At 46.3% G+C, this 26117-nt stretch overlaps 1 protein-coding gene across 2 annotated transcripts in view; it reads right to left on the bottom strand.

Annotated features, from left to right (window-relative positions):
• The window catches only part of rarga (retinoic acid receptor gamma a), a 36169-nt gene extending 11693 nt beyond the window's left edge, over positions 1 to 24476 (bottom strand). Inside the window, exons 1-2 of one of the 2 annotated variants that reach the window (XM_062391916.1) lie at positions 24361 to 24476; positions 16864 to 17239 (exon numbers count right to left, since the gene is read on the bottom strand). In XM_062391916.1, the coding sequence (XP_062247900.1) occupies positions 16864 to 17032 (169 nt within the window). In that variant the 5' untranslated portion in view covers positions 17033 to 17239; positions 24361 to 24476. Of the gene's footprint in view, positions 1 to 6658; positions 7317 to 16863; positions 17240 to 24360 lie in introns of those variants that run through there. The other variant, XM_062391917.1, reaches the window with a different exon arrangement.
• Positions 24477 to 26117: the final 1641 nt, after the last annotated feature.

Below are 26117 nucleotides of genomic sequence, written 5' to 3'. Positions count from 1 at the left end.
ATCTCATTGGAAGGAACAAGCACACCCACAAGTAGGAGTGGACAGTTCAATATCTCTTGACACGAATGACATAGCTCAAACATCTGCCCACATGAAATCCTGATATCTCTTCTGATTTTACAGAGTCCAGATTTGCATTTCTTGTCTATGCACTTGAACAGATGTTCATAAGAAGACACAAAAGACACTGAAACTGGGTGTGAGGAGAGATCAACAGTCAGCCCCAAATGACTGTGGCACAAAGTCCCCTTGCACTGGCACAGACACTTGTATGTCAGCCGTCACATCAGATATAAAGGCACTCTGAGAAACTTCTGCTTTGAGTGGTTTGGTAGAGCAATGATGCATATGAGAGTTTTTCACTTTTGCTTGACAACCAACCGTCAACATGTTGCCCAACTCTGCCGGGGCGGAGGCCATCAGATCAATGAGATATTCAGATGGAAGCCATATAGTGAATCATTTCCTTCTGTATCTGCTTCTTGATTTGTGAAAGTTTCCACAAAAGATTAATGCAGGGGAGTAATGTCAGATCTCAACAATTTGACTGTCACCATCCATTCAGCGAGTCGGATACATAACTGTGGAACCAAGCAGTGCCCATTCAGTCAGTTCCCATAACAGCAGTGTACCCTGAACTCATCCGGCATTCCTGCACGAGGCATAAATCATCCCGAGCAGCCCCTAACTCCTTTGCTGGATCGCTTACTGTCTAACTGGCTGTCTGTCTGTCTGTCTGGCTGCGTCTCTCTCCGTGTTTTCTGGCACATGTGAGGTGCACAAGCAGACAGCGGAGCAGGAGCTGATAAATCCAGGCCCACTGACAGGAGGACTACAGCCACGGCTCTCATTCAGTCAGAGGTCACGCTACAATGGAAGACATGGACATATTCACTGTGTGTCCATGCATGTCTGCTCATGAGTGCATGTCATGTGTGTTGGTAAGAATGCACTTTTTTGTGTCCGATTCAGAGCATGACGTCTACGGCAGGGGCTGACATATGCTGAAACGGTGTATTGACATCAGCCTCAGTAACTGGGTTATTGTCTGTTTGTTGCAGTAACCTGCATTTCTTTGTTTAAAAAGAGGAAGGATCGGAAAAAACAGACTAAGTGAATGAAAGTTGGATGGGAGAAACCTGATTCTGCGACCACGTTTACACTTGCGCAGGTTTGTAACAGGGATTTTAAATATGTCAAAGGGAATTAATCACTGTGACAGCAATGCAGTGGGCTGAAAGGAAAGATCATTACTGTAACTGTGCATCCTTGTCTCCAAAGTCAACAGATCTAAAAAGCACAGCTGTACAGAAGACTGCATGTGCAAAACTCAGACATGTGCAGTTAAAGAAAAAAAAACTCTATGGTCTGAGTTTTGGTTTAAAAATATGACAGTGGGCTGGAGACAAAAACTGAATACTGATGTGTAATGTCTTCAAGATGTGAACAGATTTTCCTGTTTCCTCCTTCAACCTGATTTGACCTGATGCACATATTAAAACGTGGAACAAACACACACACACAAGCACAGAGCAGCCTCTGTAAAGTTCTCCACTGACATTCTTATTCTTCCTGTTAAAAGTCCCAAACTGTCGGCTCGGCGCTAAATTACAGGCATGTCAGGTTACACACACCTGTTCCCTCTCAGCGAACACACAGGCAAAATTTAAAGACAGACAAACGCAGCAGTGGACATGTATACACGCAAACAAATGAACTAATGTAAGTATATACAAATGAGTTCACGGGCGATTTCCAGATGAGTGGTCATGGCGGTTACGGCACGTTGGCAGAGTTTGACTCATGTCCGAGTGAAAACAACGCCAGCGGGCCTCACTGCCCTCCTCCCTCCCTCGGCCGACTCTTCTCCCATCACTCTCCACCCCTGAGCCCGGATAATAGCTGTACTACACCAGCCGCCCACCGCTCCCTGCCAAACACAGTCTGCTGCGTAAACACAGCCCATTCACACATGCACGGAGGCAGGACAGCCGGACCCGTCTGGGCTCCTCGTACCGGCGTGGCTGCCCGGGCGCCCTCCACTCCTCATAACACCGAGCCCCTAGCAACGCTCGAGCCAAGCCGTCAGTCAATAACACGGTGGTAACAGAACTTCTCTCTTCGCACCCGGCTCACACATGGCTCCAGGCTCACATACACATACTCCTATATATACTGTACACAAGAGGCACATGTGCATCACTACTGTGCATGCTCACCAGTGAAATAAGCTCTCAACATTACATGCACAACGACAGCAGGTGCACACAATTAAATGCCAAGGTACACACATATGCACACACATGGCCTGCCAGTTGCCCACGCCTTTGTACCAGGGAACAAGTCCCTGGCAGGCGAAGAGCTGTTCTCAGTAAACAGCTACTATAGCAGCAGCCAGACAAAAGGTGTGAGGGTGGGCAGCCACACAACCTCTGTGACCAGCAAGCTATTGTGAAAGAACTTTCGAACTTCGAAATGTTATTCTCGGTTATCAGCCCGCTCGGTCATGCTGTGCTCCACAGTGTTTCAGCTGAACGGGATTCCTCTTCATGTTTCACAGTTAGCCCTCTTGTGAAACTGTGCTGAAAAAAGAGCAAACAGCCGCTGCGAGGTGAAAGATTCAGCTTCCACACGATGGTCGCTGAGTTTTATTTACAGCGGTGTGACTGACGCTGCTCAGGGGCTATAAACTGCTATTTTAGCAGAGCGGGGATTCCAACACAAGCCTGAGGAATCCAGCCTGGCACATTGTCTGGGCCTGTATTTGACTCAGCAGCCCATTGGTGCCCATCACTGGACAAACAGACACGTAAACACTGGATATACTGACATATAGGAGTTCACATACAGACTCCACACATGCAAGCTATGAGGCTGACACCCACGCACCCACGCCACACATGAAAGGGAGCTTGTGTAAAAGAATCCAACGTAAAGCAACTGCAGGGATTTAATCTGTTTATTTATAGGCAGCGTTGCCTATTAATGGGCTCAGCTATTACTGCAGAGCTGAGACAGATCTGTTAGCAAGGTGGTGTGATACTGCAGCACAAGCACTTCTCATACTGAAAACAGCGCCAAGCTCCATGTTGAAATGTAATTCAATTCAGCAAATATTACACTACTATACGGGTATAATCAGATTTAACAATTACATTTACTGATAAAGTTTCAGATTCAATGCATCGATGTAGCATTTGGTGTTGTATGCTCTATGGTAGCACTTTGATTTGGTCCCTTTTTATTTAGCCTTTATATTCATTGTTGCAGTGTTTATAAATTGTTAATTAGACATAGCTTTATACATATATAATTACAATTTGTATCTATTATTTATTATTCAGTTCAATTTTGATATAGTTACATTCATATACATTATCTCAAGGCACTCTACAAAGTAAGTACGACCTTACGTTTTTTAGGGTATTTGCAAACAGGCAGATTTTATGTATTTACAACTGTCTTTTACTATATTATCATTTCTTATCTTGTTATACGTCTATCTACTGCAGAGAAAAACAATGTTGGAGTGAATGCCCAGAACATACATTTCCCTCTGGGTGTACAACCTGCTCTTTCTAAAACAGGCCGCATCTTTTGATAACTGTCCGAAATTACAGAGCAAATCCGATTGAATCTCGTGCTTCCGTGTTTCCACTCTGAACTGATGTTCTACTTCAAACAGCCCGTTAAGTTGCATCGGCATAATTGTTTTCAGAGACAAGTGAAGGTTTTTCTCCCCCACGGCCATATCAATTACGACTCAGTGACCTTGGCCCAACTGACTGCTTAAGCCTTTTAACTTCGGCGCGTTCATTTGACATTATCTGGAAAGGATCAACAAGGTTTATGTATATATAACAGCAATGACAAGTCCTCATTAGAGCGGCAGCTGTGGAATTATAAGTCTCCTTCATTCACACTCTCTTACGCCACCCCACTCACCAAGATACCACTATCTATTTCCCCCCGTCCTGCCCCCTCAGGCATTCTAATCTTTTAATTGAATCTTTTGTAATTATAATGAAATAACTGCCGACTTCTATCAGGGAGAAAATGATCGGGGCCAGAATGTGCCAGCGGTAACAGGAAGCTCTTATTTCTCTGCCACTGCTGCCGAGCTACACCCCCATTTCAATTAGCCCCTCAATTCACATTTGAGCAGCACATTAAGAGAAAACAAAGAGAAGTGTGTGTGATTGCACACGTATAGCGAGGGATTACTCAAGTGATTCGTCACTGCCTCGGTCGGTGACTTGTATGTATCACTTCACAGCGGCACAATTTATTGCCAAACTGTGTCCGAAGAGATCGAGCTGCCGCGGGTGTATTTTGGTGAGAAAAACACACTTCCCCTTCTTCTGACCCTGGAGAACTGCAAAGTGTAATTGCCTCATTCTTCTAAGCAAATGAACATTGACAGAGAGGGGATTGGTCTGCATAGGCTCTCTCAAATGGCTTCCCTGGCAGTTGACTAATTCAGTTCTCATTGACGTATGACTAAATCAGTGTCCATTATCCATACGTCCAGGGCAGCTCAGATGTAGTACCAGCTCCGTGGCATAAGGCACTTAAGAGCATTACACAAGCCAAGCTGGTTGAAAGGGTCTCCTTTTCAGCGTCCTGACAAGGCCGAAACACATGGTGTGGATCCGACATTGGCCAGGCCGTAGCCTCTGACTAACCTCTGACATTGAGGTCTCCTGCTGGGGAACAAAACACAGGAAAACTGACCAAGTCCCCGGCCAGCGGCCAACAACAGTGACACTTATCAGCGCAGGAGATGTGCTGACGTGAACAGTTAATACTCATTTATACGTGAACATATCTTTTATCAAGACAGATTTTTTTGAAAGCCTACATTTGACTTTCTTTCAATTCCTGTTTGTTGTCTTTGTCTTTATGTAAACCGAACAGAAAACAGAGTTTGACCACAGTAATTGAGTGGTGAGTCTCCAGCCAGGGCCAGGTTACTCTCCACAAAAGCCCAGTGGCTATTCTGGTGTGCCGTGTGCCTGCTTGTGTGAGTGTGGCATGAGGAGCCAGACAGGTCCCTCTGTTGTGCAGCTGGGCTGGCTTAATGAGATATCAGACTCAAACATCAATTCATCAGCCTCATTGATGAGGACAATGAGGGGCAACTGCTTCAGCAAAGAGAGGCATTATGGCTCGCCGTGTGGGGATAGGGCAGCCTTGTTTACAAAGGTTACTGGGCACAGAGGGCTTGAAACAGTACACCACACCGGCCTCCACTTTGCTCCGCTCTGTTAGACTCAACTCTCAGACCCTCGGGGGCAGCTTCTCAGGACTTTTTATCTCTTTGATTTTCCTGGAACAAAGACCCAAAAGAGAAATGAAGTACTTCTGCTAGATAGAGGCCCAATTTTTAAACATATGCATGTGTGTGAATGGGTTAAAAGGAGAGGCCATAGAGGCCTGATTGATTAAATAAACAAATCTCATCTTGTTATCATCAGGGCTCCCCTAGCTAAGCAGAGTAGGCTGGGCTGGCTGGAGTCCCCCCTGGCCTCGGCCTCCACTGACAGGGCATCTGTCTTCATTAAAGCTGGGCCAGTGTGCATGACAGCCACTGAAATGCTGGTGTCTTCACGATTAATGAAGACAGATGACTCCCCTCGAGAGGCAGTAAAAAGGAACAAAAAGCAGGAGGGTGAACAAACAGAAATATCCAAAACAGAAAAAGGGTCAAAAAGCTTCTTGTAACAAGAACCCAGTGAAGCTGTTTATCCCACTGCTCCATTTTTTATTTCCGATTGTTTTTCCACTCTCATATCTGGCTTGGCTTCTCCCACCATATTATGTATACACACCCCCACTCCCTTTCCACTCTCACACGCTGTCTCACAGCCGTAGCGGCCCCCTGGAAGTGTATGGAAATGGACCCCAATATTGTCTGTCCAGAGACAGGCCTGCTGAATGAGAGGCTGACAGAGAAAAAGAGCAAAATGAAAGCTGGCCAGAATAACCGTTGGCTTTCTTAATTTATTCCTCCATTTATCCATTCGATAATTCATCTACTTATTAATTCATGGCTGCTTGGCTCTAGAGGAATATCATTATCCATCGAGTATCCAGAAGCATAAACAAACCTCCGACCTATGAGGACTGCACCAAACTTTCAACATCTGTAATATTAAACAGGCCACGCTCATTATTATTTCATGTGAAACACATCACTGTCGCTGAAACTTAACTCCATGGACCTAAAGTCACAAGTCAAACACGGACACACACATGCAGGCACACACAAGTACACAAACACACAGGCCATATCATATCATAGCAGGGAGTTTCTTTCAGATGGCTGAGCAGCTCAATCTGGCTATGGGCAGGAGGAGAGGAGGAGAAGAGGAGAGGAGGAGAGGAAGAGAGGAAGAGAGGAGGAGAGGAGAGGAGACTGTCTGTCCCAGTCTTTTCCTGTGTTGCTCTGTAGCCCCTGACAGCAGCCCCCTTAGCCAAGCCCTGAGGGGTAAACAAGGCAGTAACATGAGAGACAGAGGGAGAGAGAGAGGGACAGAGAGAGAGAGAGGGACAGAGAACGCGCGCGCACGAGAGAGAGAGAGAGAGAGAGCGAGAGAGAGAGAGAGAGAGAGACATGGTTGTGTCATACAAGAAATACAAACAGGATGCCACTTACACTGAATGCTGGCACTGCCTGTCCAGGCAAAGGGGTCCAGGCCTGCAAAGAAGGGGCTCGCCTTCCGTAGCATGCATGCACCGCGGCTGGTGACATCATAGAGCTGACGGGGGCCCATTCCCAGAGCCTCCATACAGTCAAACATGGCACCCCCCCACCCGCAGCGAAAAAGAAAAAATCACTATGAGCTCTCAGTGCTGCCTGTATCCTGCCCTGCTCCCCCCCGCTCACGTCACTCTCCGAGCCAGTGACAACAACAAACAGCAGCAACAGCTCGCTGGATCTGCTGCCTTCACTTATCTCTCACTGTCACTCTCTCCCTCTCTGTCTCTGTCTGTCCTTTTCTGCCAATGCTGGAGTTTCCCCTTTCCGCCTCTCAGCTGGAATGCAGATCTGGGTCCTGCCTGGCTGAGCTGAGCTGAGCGTGACTCTGACTCGCTGCTCTCCCCCCTGCCCTCGGGTGAGCTGCTCCCTGTCTGCTGTAACAGACCTAAATAACAGCCTCTCACAGCTCTCGCTGAGCCCCAGACACGGCGGAGCAAACCAACAGCCTCTGCATGACGCTCTGAGAGGGGGTGGAGAGACACAGAGTGAGAGGGAGAGAGAGAGAGAATGCCAGAGAGGGAGGGCTGGAGGAACCCAGTAGGAGGGGGGAGGTAGGAGGGAGAGGGAGGAGAGGGGGCCGTCCAGCAGAGACTGCACTGGCCAGAGAGCTGATCTGGTTAGAGGACAAAACTTTTATTCCCATTCTTCTCTTGCCTTCTTTGGGGGGGCTGCTCTTGTGCTTCATATTTCAACCCTGAACGCAAACAAACACAGCCCCCCCCCCCCCCCCCCCCCATTGCTTCCCATTCAGATCTGGTCCCCTTCCCTGTCTGTCTTTACGTCGCACCTCCCCCAGTTCCCCTGCAGTAAATATGAGCCCCCACCACCACCCCCTCCCCTCCCTTCTCTGCGCCCCCCGTCTCTAATCATAACCATATTAAAGTCCAGCCACTGGCCGGGTGTGTATGTGTGTGTGAGAGGAAGAGAGCCAGAGACACAGAGTGAGGGAGAGAGAGAGAGCGAGAGAGAACATTGTGCTGTGGTTGAACCCAGAAACCAGATGCCAGGATAAATCCCTCCCTCCTCTCTTGTCTGTGCGAGCGAACAGAGGATGGGCAGTTCTCCTCTGTGTCTCTCCCTCTGGAAGTGCTTTAACAGTGATGAATGAGGGCTGCCTTGCTCAATCCCCGCAGTGCATTTACACCACAGACAAATGCCCCCCAATATACAAACACACCATGTGCTGGACACACTTCTCACAGGTTCACTTGACCTTGTCTGTGATTTATCTCTGAGCGACCTTTCACAGGCGTGCACGGATGCAGATGTGGTGAAGTTGTGCGGGCATGAAAACAACATTTGTGAAAGCCCTCCCCCCCCCCGGCCACCTGAACGATCATGAGAAATTCAAGCTAATTCGGGTTTGGTCTTCCTTAACGCAGGTTGTTCTAAGAATAGGAAAAATCCAATTTAAAACGCCAGCACTCCTTCACAGTGATGTTAAATCAGAGCCAATCAATAGGCGGTCTGCGGTCAATGAAACGGCCTGTCACTGGCCCTAACTGTTGCTCAGCAGACGGATGGACTCAGGCCCGGGCTAAAGCAAACAGCCTGATACAATGGGAGATATATGATAATAGAATGGCTTCAGTCTGTGGTCCCCGCACATTCATCTCCCCCTGTCAGACCGGTACAAGTGGTATGGCCCAGCAGGCAAAAAAGACACCATTTCCTGTCAATCTGTGCTGCTGGCTACGCTCTCCATAAACACACAGTGCCCTCCCTCCCTCCTTCCCTCCCTCCCTCCCTCCCTCCCTCCCCTGTCTCACACTTCACTCTTTTTCCTGTCTCATGAAACAAACCATGCTTTCACGTTTGGGCCCATTTCCGAGTGATTTTGATTAAAAATGTTTATTGACCTAACAGCCGTTCCTCCAGTTCAGAGACGTCTTGTTTGTTTTCTCAAGCTGGCACGCACACATGTGGGCCGACAGGCCTCGCATATATACACACAAACAGACACACACATTTAACAGCTCTTTTGTTGCATCAAGCAGCAAACGACATCAGTGGTTTTTAAGTGTTTCTTCGTACAGTTGTCAGGTCATAAAAGAGGGGAGCTTTATGACGGCTAACCCTAGCCCAAAAAACAGAGGAAACTGTTATCGATGAACAATGCCCCCGCTGACAGTTTGTCCTTCTTCTACCTCTCCACCCACTGAACAAAATGTCCCGATCTGGATGCATTTCAGATGAAATCATCAATGCCCCAAGTCAAATTTTGTTATGACCCACAAGCATTCTTCTCACACTCGTCTATCGTCTCCTTCCTGTCTTTTTTCTCTCTCTTTCTCTCACTGCTGGTTTCATGCAGCATCCTGGAAACTAAAAGCTGGCTAATCCCCATGGTGTTCAAATGTTCTATGTAACATCGGCGTTGTATGCCAGGGCTGCTCTCTGGGCCAGCGAGCTGCAACCCCATCGATTAATAATATCATGCGCTCACCCTTGAAACCTTTTTTTTATTCTATTCTTGCAGATTTATGGAGCCATATCTGACTCGGTCCTTGCCTTTTTTTACCGTGTTCGAGACTATAACTCAGACCACTAACCCTGTGTTCTCATCGTATTGGCACATAGCAGCATTGTGAGCCGAGTCTTCCAGCACTTCAGAGGCTTCGCAGAGTGAGTTTAGACATCTAATCTACACATACTCCATACTTCTGCTGACCCAGGCCGGTCCCTACCTCCCCTCCCTCCTCCCCTTCCTTCCCCAGCCAGAGAGGTTGAACTCTGGAAGAAACCCCCACTGGGCCACTAACTTTCCCCCCAAACTCATTCTGCCCTCCTTCCTTCTCTCCCTCACTCTCTGGCTCTGCATCGCTCTCCTCCATTCCTTTTTTTTTCTTCTCCCCTCTGTTTCTGCAAATACTCTTCCCCCCATTTCATCAAGTTCCCCATGGCCATTTTTCCCGACTGCATGATTTGTTTTAGTTGACAAAGTTCTCTGCTGTTGTTTCTGGTTTTGGAAATGTTTCATTTTCAGTGGCTGCCAACTCGCTGGTCATTTTGTGTGTCTGCTGCTTTCAATCACGTTTAACTACGCAGCACACATTTTAACACATATTGAAAATGTTTAAAAATTCCCCTCGGTGAAAGGATTTGACATCTTTGATGTTTCACCTCTTCCTCTGAGGGACCCTGCTTATAGCGCCACATGGGCTACAGCCTATAGGAAAACCGGGCTTTACTACTGTCTGACACTCAGATGCCAATTACAGATAAGACGAAAACTCCACATTGTTGCCACTTCCTCTGTATACAGTCATTCAGGTTCCAGGCAAGCAGTCAACAACACGGTGGTGTGTAAGGCAATAAAGGCGGCTTGTTTTTAAATGCCTCTGCACTAAACGCAGCATGGTGAGTTTGAAAGGAATGTCGAGCTTTTCCATTGCTGATGTGAGCATGTGTGCAGTGTGTGGACATGCTGAAACAGATTGCCGGTGATGATAGAGATACTGAACACTAGTCCACAGCGGCCTCCCACTACAGCCAGATTCAGGTTACACAGTGTGCACACACACGCGCACTCACACACGTTTTACTGTGACTTCAGGGGACATTACATTGACTTTGATTGTTTTCCTGAAGACTTTCTCTAACCCTAACCATAGTTAGTTGCCTAACCCACTTGCCCTTATTTTAACCTTAGTTAAAACATCTCTTCACTTTAAAATTTTATGATTTTTGTAATGTGGACTTAAGTAAGACAGATTTGGGTCTTCACAACATGAGTAATACCTATTCTCACACAAACACACACACACTCACACACACACACAATATATAGGTTCAATTAAAGAATAAAGTTGCTTGCTGAAGGAGCTAACAAACAGAATCTGTGCATTTTTGTCCTTTTTAGTTACTAATTAAAAAAATACATATTGTCTTTAAGCGACGGTGTGTTTTTATGTTTGTCAGTGGAAACAGAGCACAAGCCTAGCGTTCCTCCTCATCCCATCCATCAACGGCTCCACCAGCCGAAGGTTTTACACATGTTCAGCTCTGACACGACATGAACTCTTATCAACTCATTTACATCGCTCACTCACTATATATCTCCGGAAGATACCTGGTGTGTCACGGAGGGGAAGGATGTGGGGATAGAGAGGTATGACTTATGAGAGAGCGAGCGGCCATGTTCGCCTCCGTTCACACGCTGGTCCCAGCGACGGCCTAACAGAGCTACTTTTCAGAGCACTATCAGTCTTGGCCATCTTTCAGCAAAGTCTCTTTGACTCTGGTCCTTTTTCTCTCTCCCTCTAACTGCTCTGTCATGACATTTTTGCTACACATGTTTTGTGAGAAAAAAGAAAGAAAGACAGATCTCTTAATTGTTGCTCCAACCATAAGAAACCCCCATCTTGTTCTGTCATGTGCCTTTGTGCCCTCCCACGCCTTCTGAGGGGCCGTCTCTCCCTTCTCGCCATTGCACGCTCTCGGTCTTGCACGTGCCCACAAAGGCCCTTCTGAAAACAGACACCTTCCATTTTTAATAGTAACCTCTTTATCTTCATCTGTCGTCATGTCGGAGCTGCACTGAGTGGCCTCTCCGTTACGCGCAACCTTAGCCGAGTTTCCGTACAAGCAGGCGCAAGCTAGCACGCATACATAGTCGAATACAAATGCACGCAAAGATGCAGCAGGTTTCCAGCACTTACGGCAAATTGGCTCCAACTTGCAGAGAAGGATAAGAAAAGGAAATCCAAAGAGGAGAGAGAGGGAATTTAAGAGGCAAGCCGAGAGGTTTTAGGGGGATATCATCCGGGGGGAAGATATTCCACTCACTATCACTCACAGGAACATCTTCTGTGGGAGGTTAAATTTGTCTGGAAAAACAAAGTGGACCTTACTGTCCATCATCTCCCCCTCAGCTATTGAATCATAGCCAGCGATGTGAGGGGAATCGATTCCCAAAAAATTGAAAGGGCTAGAGCGCCTGTCATCTTGAGGCTGGTGGTTGCCCAGGGAGATGAAAGCAGGGATGTCAGGCCACGCAGAGCTGTTTATTAAAGCAGAGGAGGCTCCAGTCACACTGATGGATCAAGGACGCAGCCAAACAGCGCCACACATGTTGCCATCACACACAACTACACACACAAGTGGTGCAGTCCTAGCATTGCTAATTTGCTATGTAGAACATGGTGATAGCGGCAGAGATGCCAGCAAAAGCAGATGGCTCTATGATGCTGCTGTTTTTCCGATGAAAGTTCAGCATTCATAACATTTGATGTCACGGTCAAATCAAATACTAGCACTGATTTAGTTTAATACCTGGATGCTTCATAATTTAATGAAGGACCTTCTTTCATAATTGGAAACGTAACCCATCCAGAAGTGATCTGAGAAAGATTTCTGAAAGGATTTTGATACAATGTTATCTTTGCACAGAATGGAAGGATGATCTAAAATCTCAGATCAGTGATAATAGTATTGATACCTATCAAAATACACATTTTACATATACAAAATTACAAATCCCTTTCACTATATGGAAACTTCCTATTTCAATCCTTAATGCGATGAAGACATTTGTAATAAATTGACCCTGGATTGCACATGTTGCCAACAAAAATGTAAATCTCGAGTTAATCTGTCATTTTCTTGAAGATTTCTATCTAAAATACTTTGAAATCATTTGTAATGTGTCACTCTGGGCTCGGCACATTTTGTCAGCACAACCAATGAATCTGACAAGGATCGGTAAATGCCACTAAGATTGGCGGAGGTCAACGATGGATCCGCTTTGCTCTCAAAAGCAAACCCTTCAGCAGACACTCGCACAGGAGCAAACAGTGAGAGAAGAACAACACTGTGATGAGAGTTTTTGTCTCTCTGTGTCTATCGGGAACCTTGTGCCTTGAGGGAAGTGAGGGGTAGCGGGGCTGAGCTCATCATTTTCATATCCATACAAAGCTTACTTTCTCTTTTGTCTCCCTCCCTGCCTTCACTCAAATATACAGTATGCCCACATGAGCACAAACATGCACCCAGTCAAATCCAAACCCACAGCGTCAACCACATACCTACAGACCTCCATCCAGGATAGGCTGAAACCCAGCACTTCAACCTTTATAAAAATAAATAAGGCGGCACAATGCGCTGTTTGTGCTCAGCTTCGCCTTCAGTGCAGACTGCTTCACTCTGTGAGTCGACATCCTTCCCTGCTGTCCCTCTCCACCATTTAAATGTTCGCTTTTGCATTCCCTCTCATACCACATTTCCCACCAAAATGGCTCCTTTACGCAACTCCCCAAGCTCCCAAAGCCAACATGACCTCCTAATGTGTGTGTGAGTGCGTGTGTGTGTGTGAGCGAGAGAGTATAAGAATGCAATGAGTGTTTTTAATTATATCACTCTGCATGAGGATATTTTTTTTTCTGCTGGGACATTTTGCTCCTTTTCACAGCCTCTCCTATTTAATGGTTTGTGAATGTGTGTGTCCGTGGTGTATGCGTGAGTGTGTGTGCAACTGTGCACACATGGATGCATGTGTACATGCATGGCAGGCAGTATGCTGCTCTTCATGTGTGTGTATTGCATAAAGATCCATTAACAACTTTACATAAACAACTTTTCACTTTGTCTCCACCAGAGGCACACGTGAGCAGACTCCGACAGCTTTTGCACAAGTTTCAACATGCTATTCATTCCATTCTATTAATACAATGCTTTTAATTTCATCCCACAGTGATGCAGCTCAGCCTTTCACAGCTGAGCCTCTCATGAGTGCTCGGTTTCCATCACTCGGCGTGAAGCTAGAATTTATAGTTTGAATGGAAAGTCCAGCTGCAGTGAAAGGACTTCACGTTTTGGTCCGAGCCATGTGGGCTGAAGGAAATGACCTACCAGCTTTTCAAAACATCCCTGTGGCTGCGTTTGGGGCCAGGGCTCCGGCCCTGATTGGTGAAAGCTTAGAGAGGTGTTTCAGGGCTCAGTGGCGATGTTATCACATAGTAAGTGGCCTTAATGGGCTTCCAACTGTTTGTTTGAAGGACTCCCATAATGACAGGGATCAACTGATAACGGCCTCCGCTCCACGCTGCACAGAGAGCCTTCGGAGCCTCTCATGGATGAACTAACGCCACCGCGCCTTCATAAAGATATGGATGGTGGGGATGAGTGTCTTGCAGCACACCCACATGGTCAGTGAACCTCATTCACACATGGTTTAAAAGTTGAAGTGAAGCGCTAAGGATTTCCAGGTCCACTTGCTTCCTATGCATTAAGAGCTGAGCAAAGTCAACTATCTCTACATGTGCAAACACAGTCTGCCTATACCCCATCCCTCCCCTTTCCTGTCTCTTCCCACCTCTGTGCAAAACAGGTATTTCCAAAGACACTCTGGTGCCAAAACAGAGCGTCGCCACAAGAGGTGCGCCAACCTGTCGGCACAGCGTGCACACCCAACAAAGGTAGGTGTCACCCGGACTACCTTTCTAACAACAATTACACACTAAGCTCTGACGCCGTGCATCAACACGGAGCTATTTACTGCACACACAAGCACGCACACACACACAGAGAAATGTCCACAGTGCTACTCCCTTTATGTGGAAGGTATTTTTTCAGTCTGGCCTGCAGACAGCCCTGACAACAATGAGCAGGCCTGTTAAGCCAACTCCTGGAGAAGAAGTAGAAGAAGAAAAACAGGGCCTGGGGAATGTCTAAACCAAGGCCTTTTGTCTTCTCTGCTCACATTTAAGAGAGTGGGGATTGAGACCGCTGTCAGTAAAATGACTTGTAACATTCCTTGTCAGGGGATACACCAGAAGGATGTTTTAAAAGGCGATGCTGACAGCTGGGAGTTTTCCACCAAGGCAAAACCTTAAACTGATACAGAGTGTAACTCAATCAACACCAAATGTTTCAAATGGTTAATTGTTAAAAGTCAAAAAAGGCTATAAAATAAATTGGTTTCATTTTTTTTTTTTTTTTTAAATGAAAAAGTCATGAGAATTAGTATTTTCTGACGACCCAGGCCAGCTATTATTTGATAAGGCAAATAAAAGTTAAAGCCTTTATTTAAATTAAAAATAATTATTTTTTAGTTTGTTGCTCATTTGAGTCTGACAGAAGCAAATCCATAATAATATGATTCTAATACTAACAATGTTAAATAGCAGTCCAACACAGACTTTGATTTGTCAGACAGGAACCCGCTTATATTGACATACAAATTGTATAAAAGGGTCATTCTCTTCACATAAAGCCGAGTCGAAGTGAATTGTCACGATGATCCCGACTTAATCTTTGACCCCGACCTTGTTTGGGCTCTGACACAGACCTTAGACCAAATAAGTGCCGTCTTTAACCCCGCGAACGACACTGCTGCCAGTGTGGCTGTGTCAGTACAAGCAGCCATGTATGACGTCCCAGTGCATGTGGTTGCCTGTGTCTGTTTAAGCTTTCAGATACTTTTGTCTCAACTCATGCCAGTGTAAAAACCAAAAAGGATCCATCTGTCAGTGCTGTGGGATTTCGCTCTGCGTCAGGAGTATGTTTCTCGTTTTTCGATGAAAGAAAACTCTGTGCGTGCGTGCGTGCGTGTGTGTGTGTCCGTGCAAGTGTGTGTTTGTGTGTGTGAGAGAGAGACAGAAAGTGTGGGAAGAGTGTCTCTGGTGGTATGTTTGCATGTGTGTGTTTTCCTAGCAGGGTGTGTACTTGGATTCCACCACATTACCCCCAGGTGCTCTCTCTCTCTCTCTCTCTCTCTCTCTCTCTCTCTCTCGCTCTCTCTCTCTCTCTGGTTCTGCGAAAATACCTTTAGGATTAGGTGGGCAGCAGCAGCAAAAAAAAGGGGGGGGGGGGGTTGAGCGTGGGGTTGAGAAGACTTGGTGTCAGGAGGGTGAGGGGGGGGGGGCGAGGTAGTGATTGACAGCTGAAAGGCTGGAGAGGTGCTCAGGCATGCTGCGGTGGTGGGGGGAGAGAGGGGGACTGCACACACAGGCGGGGGGCGAGGGGGGGGGGGGGGTCTCTCAGGCTCTGCACTCAGCTGTTGCCACCCACACCCATTATTATTAGTCCCTCCACCACCTACCACTCACCACCACCTGCCGACCCCTTAGCGCTGCGACCAGATAAGGTTTCTCCTGCTTACCTTTACCTCAGGAAGCTGTTTTTTTTTTACACTTCTTGACCAACAGTCCTAATGCTGAGGTGTTTTCGACAATGAGAGATTTATGTCGGCAGTGTTTGTGTAATCTGCCCACTTTTTCCCCGGACAGAAAAACACCCAGGATTGTCAACAAGCTCCTCTTTGTGCTCTTTGCTCTATACATCATCCCATCCTTGCACTTCAGAATACAACAGTGCCCCCTGTGGTCGAGTCGAAAACGACAAGTCATAAACTACAGGAGCATATTAGTGGTTTGAATGCTGCCCTCAGCTTCAGCCCACCTTTCCCTGCTTACTACACGTAGTATATTCATTCAACAAATAAGTTAAAAAATAGTTGGTTATGTTTGTTGATGCTCTTCACTCTTGTCACCTCACACTGAAAGAATGTTGTTTTGTCTCTAATTGCAGACTTGTGGGTTCCCGGCCTTACAAAAGCTCTGTGAGAGATCCACGCACATACGCACGTACACACATGCACCCACGCCCACACCCACACACACACACACACACACACACACACACACACACACACACCCAGACACGCACACACACCCACACACACACACAGAAACACACACAAACAAACACACACACACACACAGAGTGAGAGACACCAGTGCACTTTGTGGTCACAACCACACCATCTACAAGCATCTATAAGGAAACCACAGCAGCAAAGTAATCATTGCATTGATGAAAGTGGGCTTTTACTTCATAGTTTCTTTGGGGGATTTCTTTCCCTCTTTACTTACCACTCGTCCTATATCACAAACAGAGCCTAAAGTTTTCCGTTTCCACAAAATTACACATAATGAAGTGCAATTTAAATTGTTGTATTCTCCTCTTTCCAGTGCAAGCCCAAATTGTTTAATGTAACCCGAATGAAAATGACGGTGTGGGCCATGTGTGTAGTTTGTGTTGAAATGGAAAAAGACATACGAGACACAGGAAACGCTTGAACCATGATGGAGATTACTCACAGAGAGCGGCCATCTCTTTGGGCAGGTCAGCACCAAATCTCCCAAACAGGCTGGTGTTGGCCAGCAGGTCGAAGGGGGAGTGGCTTCTCATGGAGTTGAAGGCGAAGGGGTAGACAGCAGGTGGGAAGCCGGTCATGTGACCCACCTGCTGTTCCCTGTTGGTAGCCATGGCGACAGAGCACCAAGGGGTACGCAGCAGGCCGCGGTGCGAATGTGACGGCTTTCAAAACACGGTGGAAATCCTGGTGGAGATGTGGAAATCCGTGGCCTCTTGAAGACCGTCAGGAGGGGGGGAACTGATGAGCGATGACGGGACTTCGGGTTTTATTGAGGGAAGGTCGGACTCCGCTTTAGAACAGTCATCAGATCTCTTTTTCTGAGAAAGGAGAAGGGAGAGAAAATTGTCAATTTTTACTCAAATGTTTCACCACACAAAACCCGAGGGTTAAGTGTTTCTGACATGAAAATAAAAGCAGCGGTTTGTGCCGAGGTCCTCTGTGGACTCCACGAACACAATTCACCTCACATCAACTCTCGTCCGTCTACGTTCTGGGACCGAGAATAGTTTACACAGCTATAATGAAGGAAGGATGTGCAAACTTCATCCCAACAGGTATGAGAGAATGGGAAGGAAGGAGGAAGCGCGAAAGACGGCGAGAACCAAAACAGATAAAGACGTGAGGGAAAAAGAATGAGTGAGCTGTGAGAGGAAAAGCCAGAAAAACTGGGCCTGGGCGAGGGGAAAAGAAAATAAGAAAAGAGTTTGGAAAAAGTTATAACAGGGAAGAGCGGGAGGGAGCGAGGGAGTTAGGGGGGGGGGCGAAGAGAGCGAGAAAAAGAGAGAGAGCTCTTGTTCCTGCAGTTTTGAAGAGCTTCCAGACTTCTACAGTGATTCCAGGCTATGCCATATGATTTAAATCACCAGAACTCTACTATAAAGAGCTCCTCTGTTCCTGCTGCCAGCCTAGCACAGCAGCCTGCCTCTCTGCCTCTTTCCCCCAGGACCAGAGGCCCAGACACGGGGTCCAGGGCATGAAGGGGGGGTGGGGGGGGTCGATGGGGGTAGGGGGTAGGGGGTAGGGAAAATGAGATCCACTGATTGCTAACTGCTGCTGTCACTTCCAACTATCTTCTCTTGAGGTCAGGCTCCGATCCCACAGAGTCGTTATGGCTCTAGCCTCCTGCAGCCGGCTCGTCACTTTGACTCCACACAGTAGGCAGAGACAAGTCGGGCTCAAGTGTGGACAAGGCTGCAGTTATGCCTCCGTGTTAATACAAGAGGAGGAAAAATCCCACTAAAGCCTCCCATTTTCTCTTTTTTTTTCATGTTTTCCTTCTGCCTCTCGCTTCCCTAGCGTGATTTCACGAGTGTGTGGTGTGATCAGCTTGTTTTTTAAAATGTGGCTTTGAAAAAGAGCAGCGCCAAGGAATTTGGAACTGCTGTGGCTTGTGAATCTGGGAAAAAAAAACAGGGGGGAAAAATCTTGGTAGTGAATTGGGTATAAACAAAGAAATGAAAAGATCTAAGGGTCAATCGGTGAACTGCTGAACTGGGCGAAAAAAGTGCAGAGGAACAGTGACAGGGTCTGGGCACTGGGGGGCACTAAGAGGTGGCGCCGTGCCCAGGAAAAACAGCGAGAGATTTCCAAGACGCACACATATGCACCACATAGTCTGAAACTCATACACATGCAATCAAGGACTGAAAAAAAGAGCCCCCGGTCTCTCTCTCTCTCACACACACACACTCGTGCGCGCACACACACACACACACACAAACACACACACCTCACCCCCTTGCCTTTTCCAGGGCTCTGGCTCCCTCCCTGCCTCTCTTTCTGGCTCTCTCTCTTTCAACAGAGCCAGTTAATTACACCCTACTGCTGCAGGCAGCTTCAAACCACCACTAATTTAGAGTTCCATTACAGTAAACTGTTCCACATGTGCATCCAGGGCCCAGGCAGGCTCGGGTGGCCACGTTTCAGGAAGGAGCAGCCGCCGATAGGCACCCACCCCCATCCTGCCAACACAGCCTTACTGCCATCTTTCTTTTTCTTTTCCTTCCTTCTCTCCTCTTTTCTTGCTTTCTGAATTTCCCTCTTTTTTCAGCCTGCTCCTCATCCGAGCTCTACCTTTGATTTTATTTTCCACACCGCATCACCGCTCTATAATCATGTCCTTGTACCCCCCCCCCCCCCCCCCACACACACACACACACACATGCACCCCATCTTCTACTGCTTATACAACTTGTACCATGACCCTACGTAGAAGTTCCACTGTGCCGCTTGCACACAAAGACATCACTAGACATTTTACAGTGGGCCTAATGGGAGAAAAAGTACGGATTGGAAAAACAAAACTGCCAGCAGACTCATAATGTGTGTGTGTGTGTGTGTATTATGAGTATGTTCTTGGCCAGCGTTTCGCCCGTTTGGGTATCTGCCTCATGAACTCAAACCAGGCCCCATAAAGGCAGCACAATCTGTCTGCGAGTGCTGGGAGAAGAGAGGAGAAATGAAGAAGTGTGAGCAGAGAAAGAAAATCAGGCCAGGGCGTCCAACTGTATGCATGCGGCTTTTGTACTCCCACAGGAGGACACAACAGTAAACTAATCCAGAAATTATGACCAAGCATGAGAACCATACCTAAGTAATCCGCTGTGTCACTGTATTCAAGTCTTGACACAAAGGAAAGAAGAAAAAAAAGAAACTCTGAATGGAGACAGGGGGAGACATCATTTAAAAATAAAACCCAGCGACTTTTCTCTCCCCAAACAAAGTGATGAATTAATAAAAGTGTTGGCGCCAGTGTTTTTTAATGAGTCACATCAGCCCAGCAGCTTTTTACAGAGCCATTTATGTTTTATGTTGGGTCCTGTGGTAGGCTCCCTTCGCCAGCCCGTCTGGGGCTATAAGGGGATAAGGGGAATTTGGAGTGACCTCATCCCCTGTTAGCCAGGGCCAAATGGGCATTGAGGGCCTCCCCACTTCCCCTGAGCCTGGGGGGCACACAGGAGGCAGCAGGCGGCCAGGCAGGCGAGGAGCACCAGGGCCAGCGATGGGTGGGTTCACGGCTGCTGCTGCTGCTGCTGGGACTTTCCGTGATTGCCTTGGAGGTGCACTGTGGCAGTTTAAATTTACTCTGGTTGTTTTCTGTAAAGGGTGTCAGACCTCACAGTAGTTCATCATGTTAGAGCAGACTCATTGGTTACACTTGAGATAATCCATTGATTTTATCAGGACAAGATGTCGTGTAGCAAATGAAATGAAATCAATCAAGTGAGCGATTTGGAGCGGGAGCTACAAGGCGAGGCACGCTTCGAGAGAATGAGATTTCCTTGTTCGCTAAAGGGTTTGGATTTCGACTAAAGAAAACGGAGTGAATCAAGGAGGAGGAGGAGACAGAAAAAAGACAGAAAGACAGAAAGAAAGAGAGAGAGAGAGAAAGAACAGTTCCCACAGATTGAATGTCTGTCAAACAAAGGGTATCAAATCCTCTGCGAGCAAAACCACAATTGCACCTTAACCGTTGTGACACAGTGAGGCCCCTCGGGCATTAAAGACTGTACCAAATAAATCAAGGCATCACAGGAAGCTCTGTACCACACAGCTCATGAGAGGCGGCGGGATTTTTTAGTCAGCACAAGAAACCACAGGTGATTACTCTGCGTATAGGAGCAGAACTCCGGGTGCCGTGGCTGCCCCGCTTTGTTTACCAGAGAACGTTTCTAATTCCAGTGTAGGAAAGCATAAACAAATTTACAGTAACTGCGTGCGAGGGTATATTGAGTTATAATTGTGTGTTTTTCTTTGTGGATATTTGCCTTTTGAAGTCAAAACTTTTACGACTCAACTCTTTGCAGCGTGGTTCTTGCAGAGACTTGTTTTTGTTGGACTTTTCAATCCAAAGTTTTCCTGGAGGCAACAATATACAGATTTCACCGATTTTTTTCCGCAAGGTAAAAAACTAAAAATATGTGTCAATCAGCTCACAATGAGATGCATGTCAAAACTTTAACTCAAAAGGATTTTATTGTAAATTCCCAGCCTGGAGATACTGTACCATGTCTCCGAGCAGGACAAGCTTGGCACAATCACATAGTCCTCTCCCTCTTTGCTCCACCTCTGACTTGCCCGCTCCTGTTTTGTTATGAACTGCGCATGTCTCCCAGGCACGGTCTACCAATTGTCAAGGAGAACATCACAAAATGATTTATGCTCAGTAACTTCGTAAAGGGAAGCGACTGGAAGCACAGGGGGTTAAGTTTAGGTTTTGGGTCGAGGATGAAGTCATTCTAGCACAGCAGGTAAACAATGATTTTTTACAGCCAGCGTGTCTTCACTGAGTTGACAGACTGGCTTTTCCCAACTGCTGGGAGCCAAATGGACATTTAGTGTCATTATCGCTGCTACAATATGAGCAAACAGAGCTGCAGAATTGTTTAATGGGCTCAGAGCTGCTGAAAAAAGGGTAAAATGCTCCGAGCGAAACTGGATCAGGACAGCGTTATCTGATCCGGCTGCTGGCGTCAACAGTATTTTGGCTGTGAAAACAATATCCTCAGCACTATTATCTGATACAAAGCTGTCAGCTTCCAGTCTTTCAACAAGTGGTTGGCTAATGGCTCTGAGAGAGACACCTTGTGACAGACAGGCCAGTGTCTCCAAACAGATCTGCATACCAACGCCTCAGACTTGTTTGACATCTGCCTGCTCTCGGCATCGCACAAACTCGTATTTGCTTACAGCGACAATGCAAAGTAGCACCTCTGTGTAATCACTTGTCACGTCAAGACGTATTGTTTTTCAGGAGTGCCACTCGGGAGTGTCTTTATGCAATCTTTAATCATTAATTACTCTTTTCTTTGTTTAAGTAGAATGCCACATAATGAGCCGGGCTGACTTGCACTGGTGGAGAGAGGTATGGAAAGAGTGAGAACTCAGTGAGACAGAAAACACTTTGCGACATGATGAAGTCATCTGACAGCTTGCTGTTTCCATGATGTGGTAGTGCTCTTTGGAGTACTCCTCATTGAGACTGCAGCAGTGGGTCCAGCCGAAATAAGCAAAACACACCACAACAGGAAATGGGCAAAGACGTAATGGTGAACATTTTTGAGAAATAAACTGAGCGCCAGAGAGACAGGAAATCAAGTAAGTGAAGAAACTGCAACGTTGCCAACAGTGTGATGGCCTCTCTTCTAGAAGAGACAAATAAAGTTGCTGCTTCTACTACATCTCAAGCAGTCTGTGTATTCACATCGGCAACTATATGATGGTGTTTCTCCACCTTCAATCCGGGCCAACAAAGAATAAAGAGACAACTAATGGATGGGTTTCACCACTTTTAGCCTCGGGAGTCAAAGCAACATTCAAGACAGCAGCAGGCCCAAACACACACACACTCCAATATGAAAGCACAACATGCAAGGCAACACACATTCTTGCAAGTCTAGCTTTTGAGCCAAAATAACTTTTAATGAGCGCTCGGAGGAGGCAGGCCGAAAATGTAAATCCTCACAATCAGAGCGGCACACCTGCAAAAATAGACAGAGGAAATGGTGCGCAGATAGTTTTCCTGGTTAATTATAGTGTGGCAGCGGAGAGAGCCCCTCGATTCCCCTTACAACCACCTGTCTAACTCCTCCCCACCACTTGGCCTTAATTGCGATAGAAAATTCCAGAGAAAGACAGGTATCAACAACTCCCAGATTTACCGCTCAAAGGGCTGTCACGGAGGAGTTTGCAAACAGACGCTTTTGTGGGTCAACCATTGTTCCAGAGGTTCCACCTGAAATGCATCATCATACAACCCAGCAGGTTTTGCACTTAAAAAAAGAAAAAAAGACACACACTGGTAAACATGTATGTAAGTCCAACAAACAAAGTTGTTTATTGTTGTTATATACTACTTTTTTCTGTGTTTCTCATACTTTTACTATATTTTTTAAGACATTTAACTTTGTGATCCACACCAGACACGTCTAGATTATAAAGCCCAGACCGTATGAATGGAAAACTACCAGTTATCACAATGTGCCAAGACAAGAAAGAAGGTCTCATTCATGCTTTTGTTCTTAAGAAGCTATTTCTATGAACATAAAGCATGTGTGTTATAACTGATGCCTGCTGACAGAGAGTACGTGAGCACTGGCTCAAGAATTTTTAAGGCCGCTTGACGTGTAAATATTTACAACAACAAAAGGGGAAGAATGTTTTAAGTGAGGCGAGACGGCGCTACAACACAACACACTCATGAACACAATTACAGGGAACATGAGTAATGAGGTATACACATCTGGAGCATATAATAGCAAGCACAAATAATAATTGATTCCAAACTGTGACTGAAGACTAGCACAAAGCTGGGACTGAAGGCCGCGCTGGTGAAACGACTCTGTATGGACAACCTGTCCAGGAACAAATAATAATAAGGACCCGAGGGGTGGTGCGCTGAAGGAAGGGATGATCTCTGCTTCTTCCACTCCAGATGTCACCGACTCTGTGTCAAACTGACGGACCAGATGAGAGCACAGGGCCACAAAAATATCAGCGGCCTTCCAGCAGGAATCCCTCACTCAGCTGTGCGGCCGGTTCTCTTCCTTTATAAATCACTTCAAACTGTCCCTCACACTTATGTCACGTCCACCAGGGGAAATAAGCGGCGGACAGCAGGTGCAGGGCCGCGGCAGTCCAGCTGCAGGGTCTTACCTAAAGACCAGTGAGCGCTGGAGCAATAAAGCAAAGCTCCACTCTGACATTAGCCACTTGGATCTTTATCTGATATCCAAATCAAACGGCACCAAACGCAATGTGCTGCACACGGCTGTTAACAAGTGGAACCTGTTAACCTAGCGCATATGCCAGCGTCAATAAATAATCTTCTCTGGCATGCTGCTAACTATGGGAACACAATGGAGAAACGTCCATGTAAACTTAGGCCAGAGCTGCTGACACACCTCACTCCACAGGAATTAGCCTCTGTCCTTTAAACTGTGCAAAACAATGCGTCTCTATTCCAAATGTTCATATGTTGGTTGAAAAAAAAAAAAAACAGGTCAAGGACTGGTGAGTCCTCTGGTGAGTACACATCAAACACATGCAAGCGTGCGCACACTAACACACACACACACACACATGCTAATAATAAGGCGCTCTACAGGCACTGGGTAACGCATGAAACACTCATTAATAAGCACACATGTTCAAGTTGTTTTCTTTTAACGCCGGGGTCCCATTTATGACACAGAAAGAAAGGAACATACTGAAACCCTGCATGCAAACAAACATGTGGACGTTTAAGTGTTTACACATGAGAATCTGCTCAGATTTCAGCGATTAATTGTCGCAAGGCGTCTCAACTCGGTTTCTGTCATCAATTAAAACTCGTCCCACTCGAGTCCTTCTTTCTCTCCTTTAAGAGAGAGAGAGAGAGAGAAGGCTGAACGAAGACAAACAACGGCTAAAGTTATAGTTTGCAAGCTTTCAGACTCACCCCCTCTCGTGTCGATGAGGCCGACCGACCGTTCAAGAACCTGAATGGTCCGATGAGCGGCGCGAGCCCAGGAGAAGGAGAAAAGATGTGTGTACGTTCATCAGAGTCCTTCTGACAGCAAAGACAGAGCAGCAATGAGTCTCTCTCTCTCTCTCCCTCCCTCACTCACTCTCTTGCACCCTCCTCCTCTCCCAGTCTCTACCTCTTAAAATCACTCCTTCACTCCCCAAAGACAGACGCACACTCACTCGCTAAGAAATAATTACACTCTCTGATTCATAAAGCCTTCCTTTGTCACGTGACCCGACACTTCAAATATACAGCACATTTGTTTCACACGCCACAAAATGCCTGCAGGGAAGAAAAGGCCCACAGAGCCTAAGTTTCTGTTTGTAATTCTCTCTCCCTTCTTTGTCTCTCGCTGAATTCTTTTTTCTCTCTCCTTCATCTTTTCTTTGGCCAAAGATTCGGTTTACCTACAAACAGTTTGTGCATGTCGAAAAGGCAAGAGCCATGTCGGCAACTCGCATCATTCGTGTTTGATCAATAAGTGCACGGTTTAATGGGAGGTTATTGTTCTTGTGATTTAACAGAGATGCTATTTTAATGACAAGCCAACAGGTTTCTTCTTCCAAGAACATCTAAGTGGTTTCACTTGGATTCCTGCTGTTATCAATTTATAGAATAAACATAATGGACCTTAGCCCCAAATGTCTGCTCGTCACAATCACATCTAGATGATGATGTTTTCATGTTTGTGTTTGGCTCTGGGTTTTATTACTTGCAATGTTTCTGTGCAAATCATCCCACAGCACTGATGATAAATCACAACTATATTAACATTGCTAATGCTAAAGTGAAGGGACTTAACGATAAAAGACAGCAAGTATAAGGATTCTTTTTTAAATGAATGAGAAAGTCTTGGACAAAGATTCAGCTAACAGGACATGTAAAACATTCTGGCTTTATTTAGGATAAATGAAAATCCGTTTTTTGGGGGGGGATTCTAAACATATGTCAACATGCTGCCATTCATTTTCAAGTTACTTTTTTCCTTTCATCAAAATGATGAAAAGAAACTGGCAGTGACACATCAGCTGCAGGGACATCCTGTTGTAAGATGGCAGATCTGTGCAGCAGCAGCAGCAGCAAGAGCTTTGGGTGTGCCCCTGAACGTGCCCCTCACTCCGTATGAGATCATGGGTTTCAGATGTGTGTTTATGTGTTTGTGGTTCTGGGTGTGTGCCCTGCTTTTCTGAATGTAATGCTTCTCAAGTTGTTTTGGTTATGAGGAGCGACTCAAACCTCAGAGCTGGGAGGAGGAGGACAAGGCACACCTCAACTGGCACCTCGGCGGGCACTCTCACCTCTTCAGCAGAGCCTACATCAATACAAATGTCAGGCTAGAAAAATACGCAACTGCTCCTCTCCGGCTTAAGTATGCAACCTCTAGTTTAATGCATGTCTCAACCAATCAAGAGACGCAAGAATCTTCAAAATAACCAACTTATACATGCACTACTTATTCGGAAACTTCATCCAAAACGATGCCCTTCAGGCATATTGACCATGCATCACTTCCCGCTCCTAAATCTGGCCGAAGCAGAATTTCCAACCAACGCAGCGTGTGAAACTTTCTCTCCTCCTCGGTCTTCCCGAGCTACATGGACATTTAAGACCGGCTATAGCTGCTGCTTATGTTGTTTGTAAACCTCGGTAATTGGCCTGATGCAGTCAGAGATCTTATGCTCAAATAC

The sequence above is a fragment of the Platichthys flesus genome, chromosome 7 (genome assembly GCF_949316205.1).
Source record: "Platichthys flesus chromosome 7, fPlaFle2.1, whole genome shotgun sequence".
In the NCBI taxonomy this organism is placed as follows: domain Eukaryota; kingdom Metazoa; phylum Chordata; class Actinopteri; order Pleuronectiformes; family Pleuronectidae; genus Platichthys; species Platichthys flesus.
Note: the sequence above shows the minus strand (reverse complement) of the source record. Positions and strands in the feature narration are given on the sequence as shown.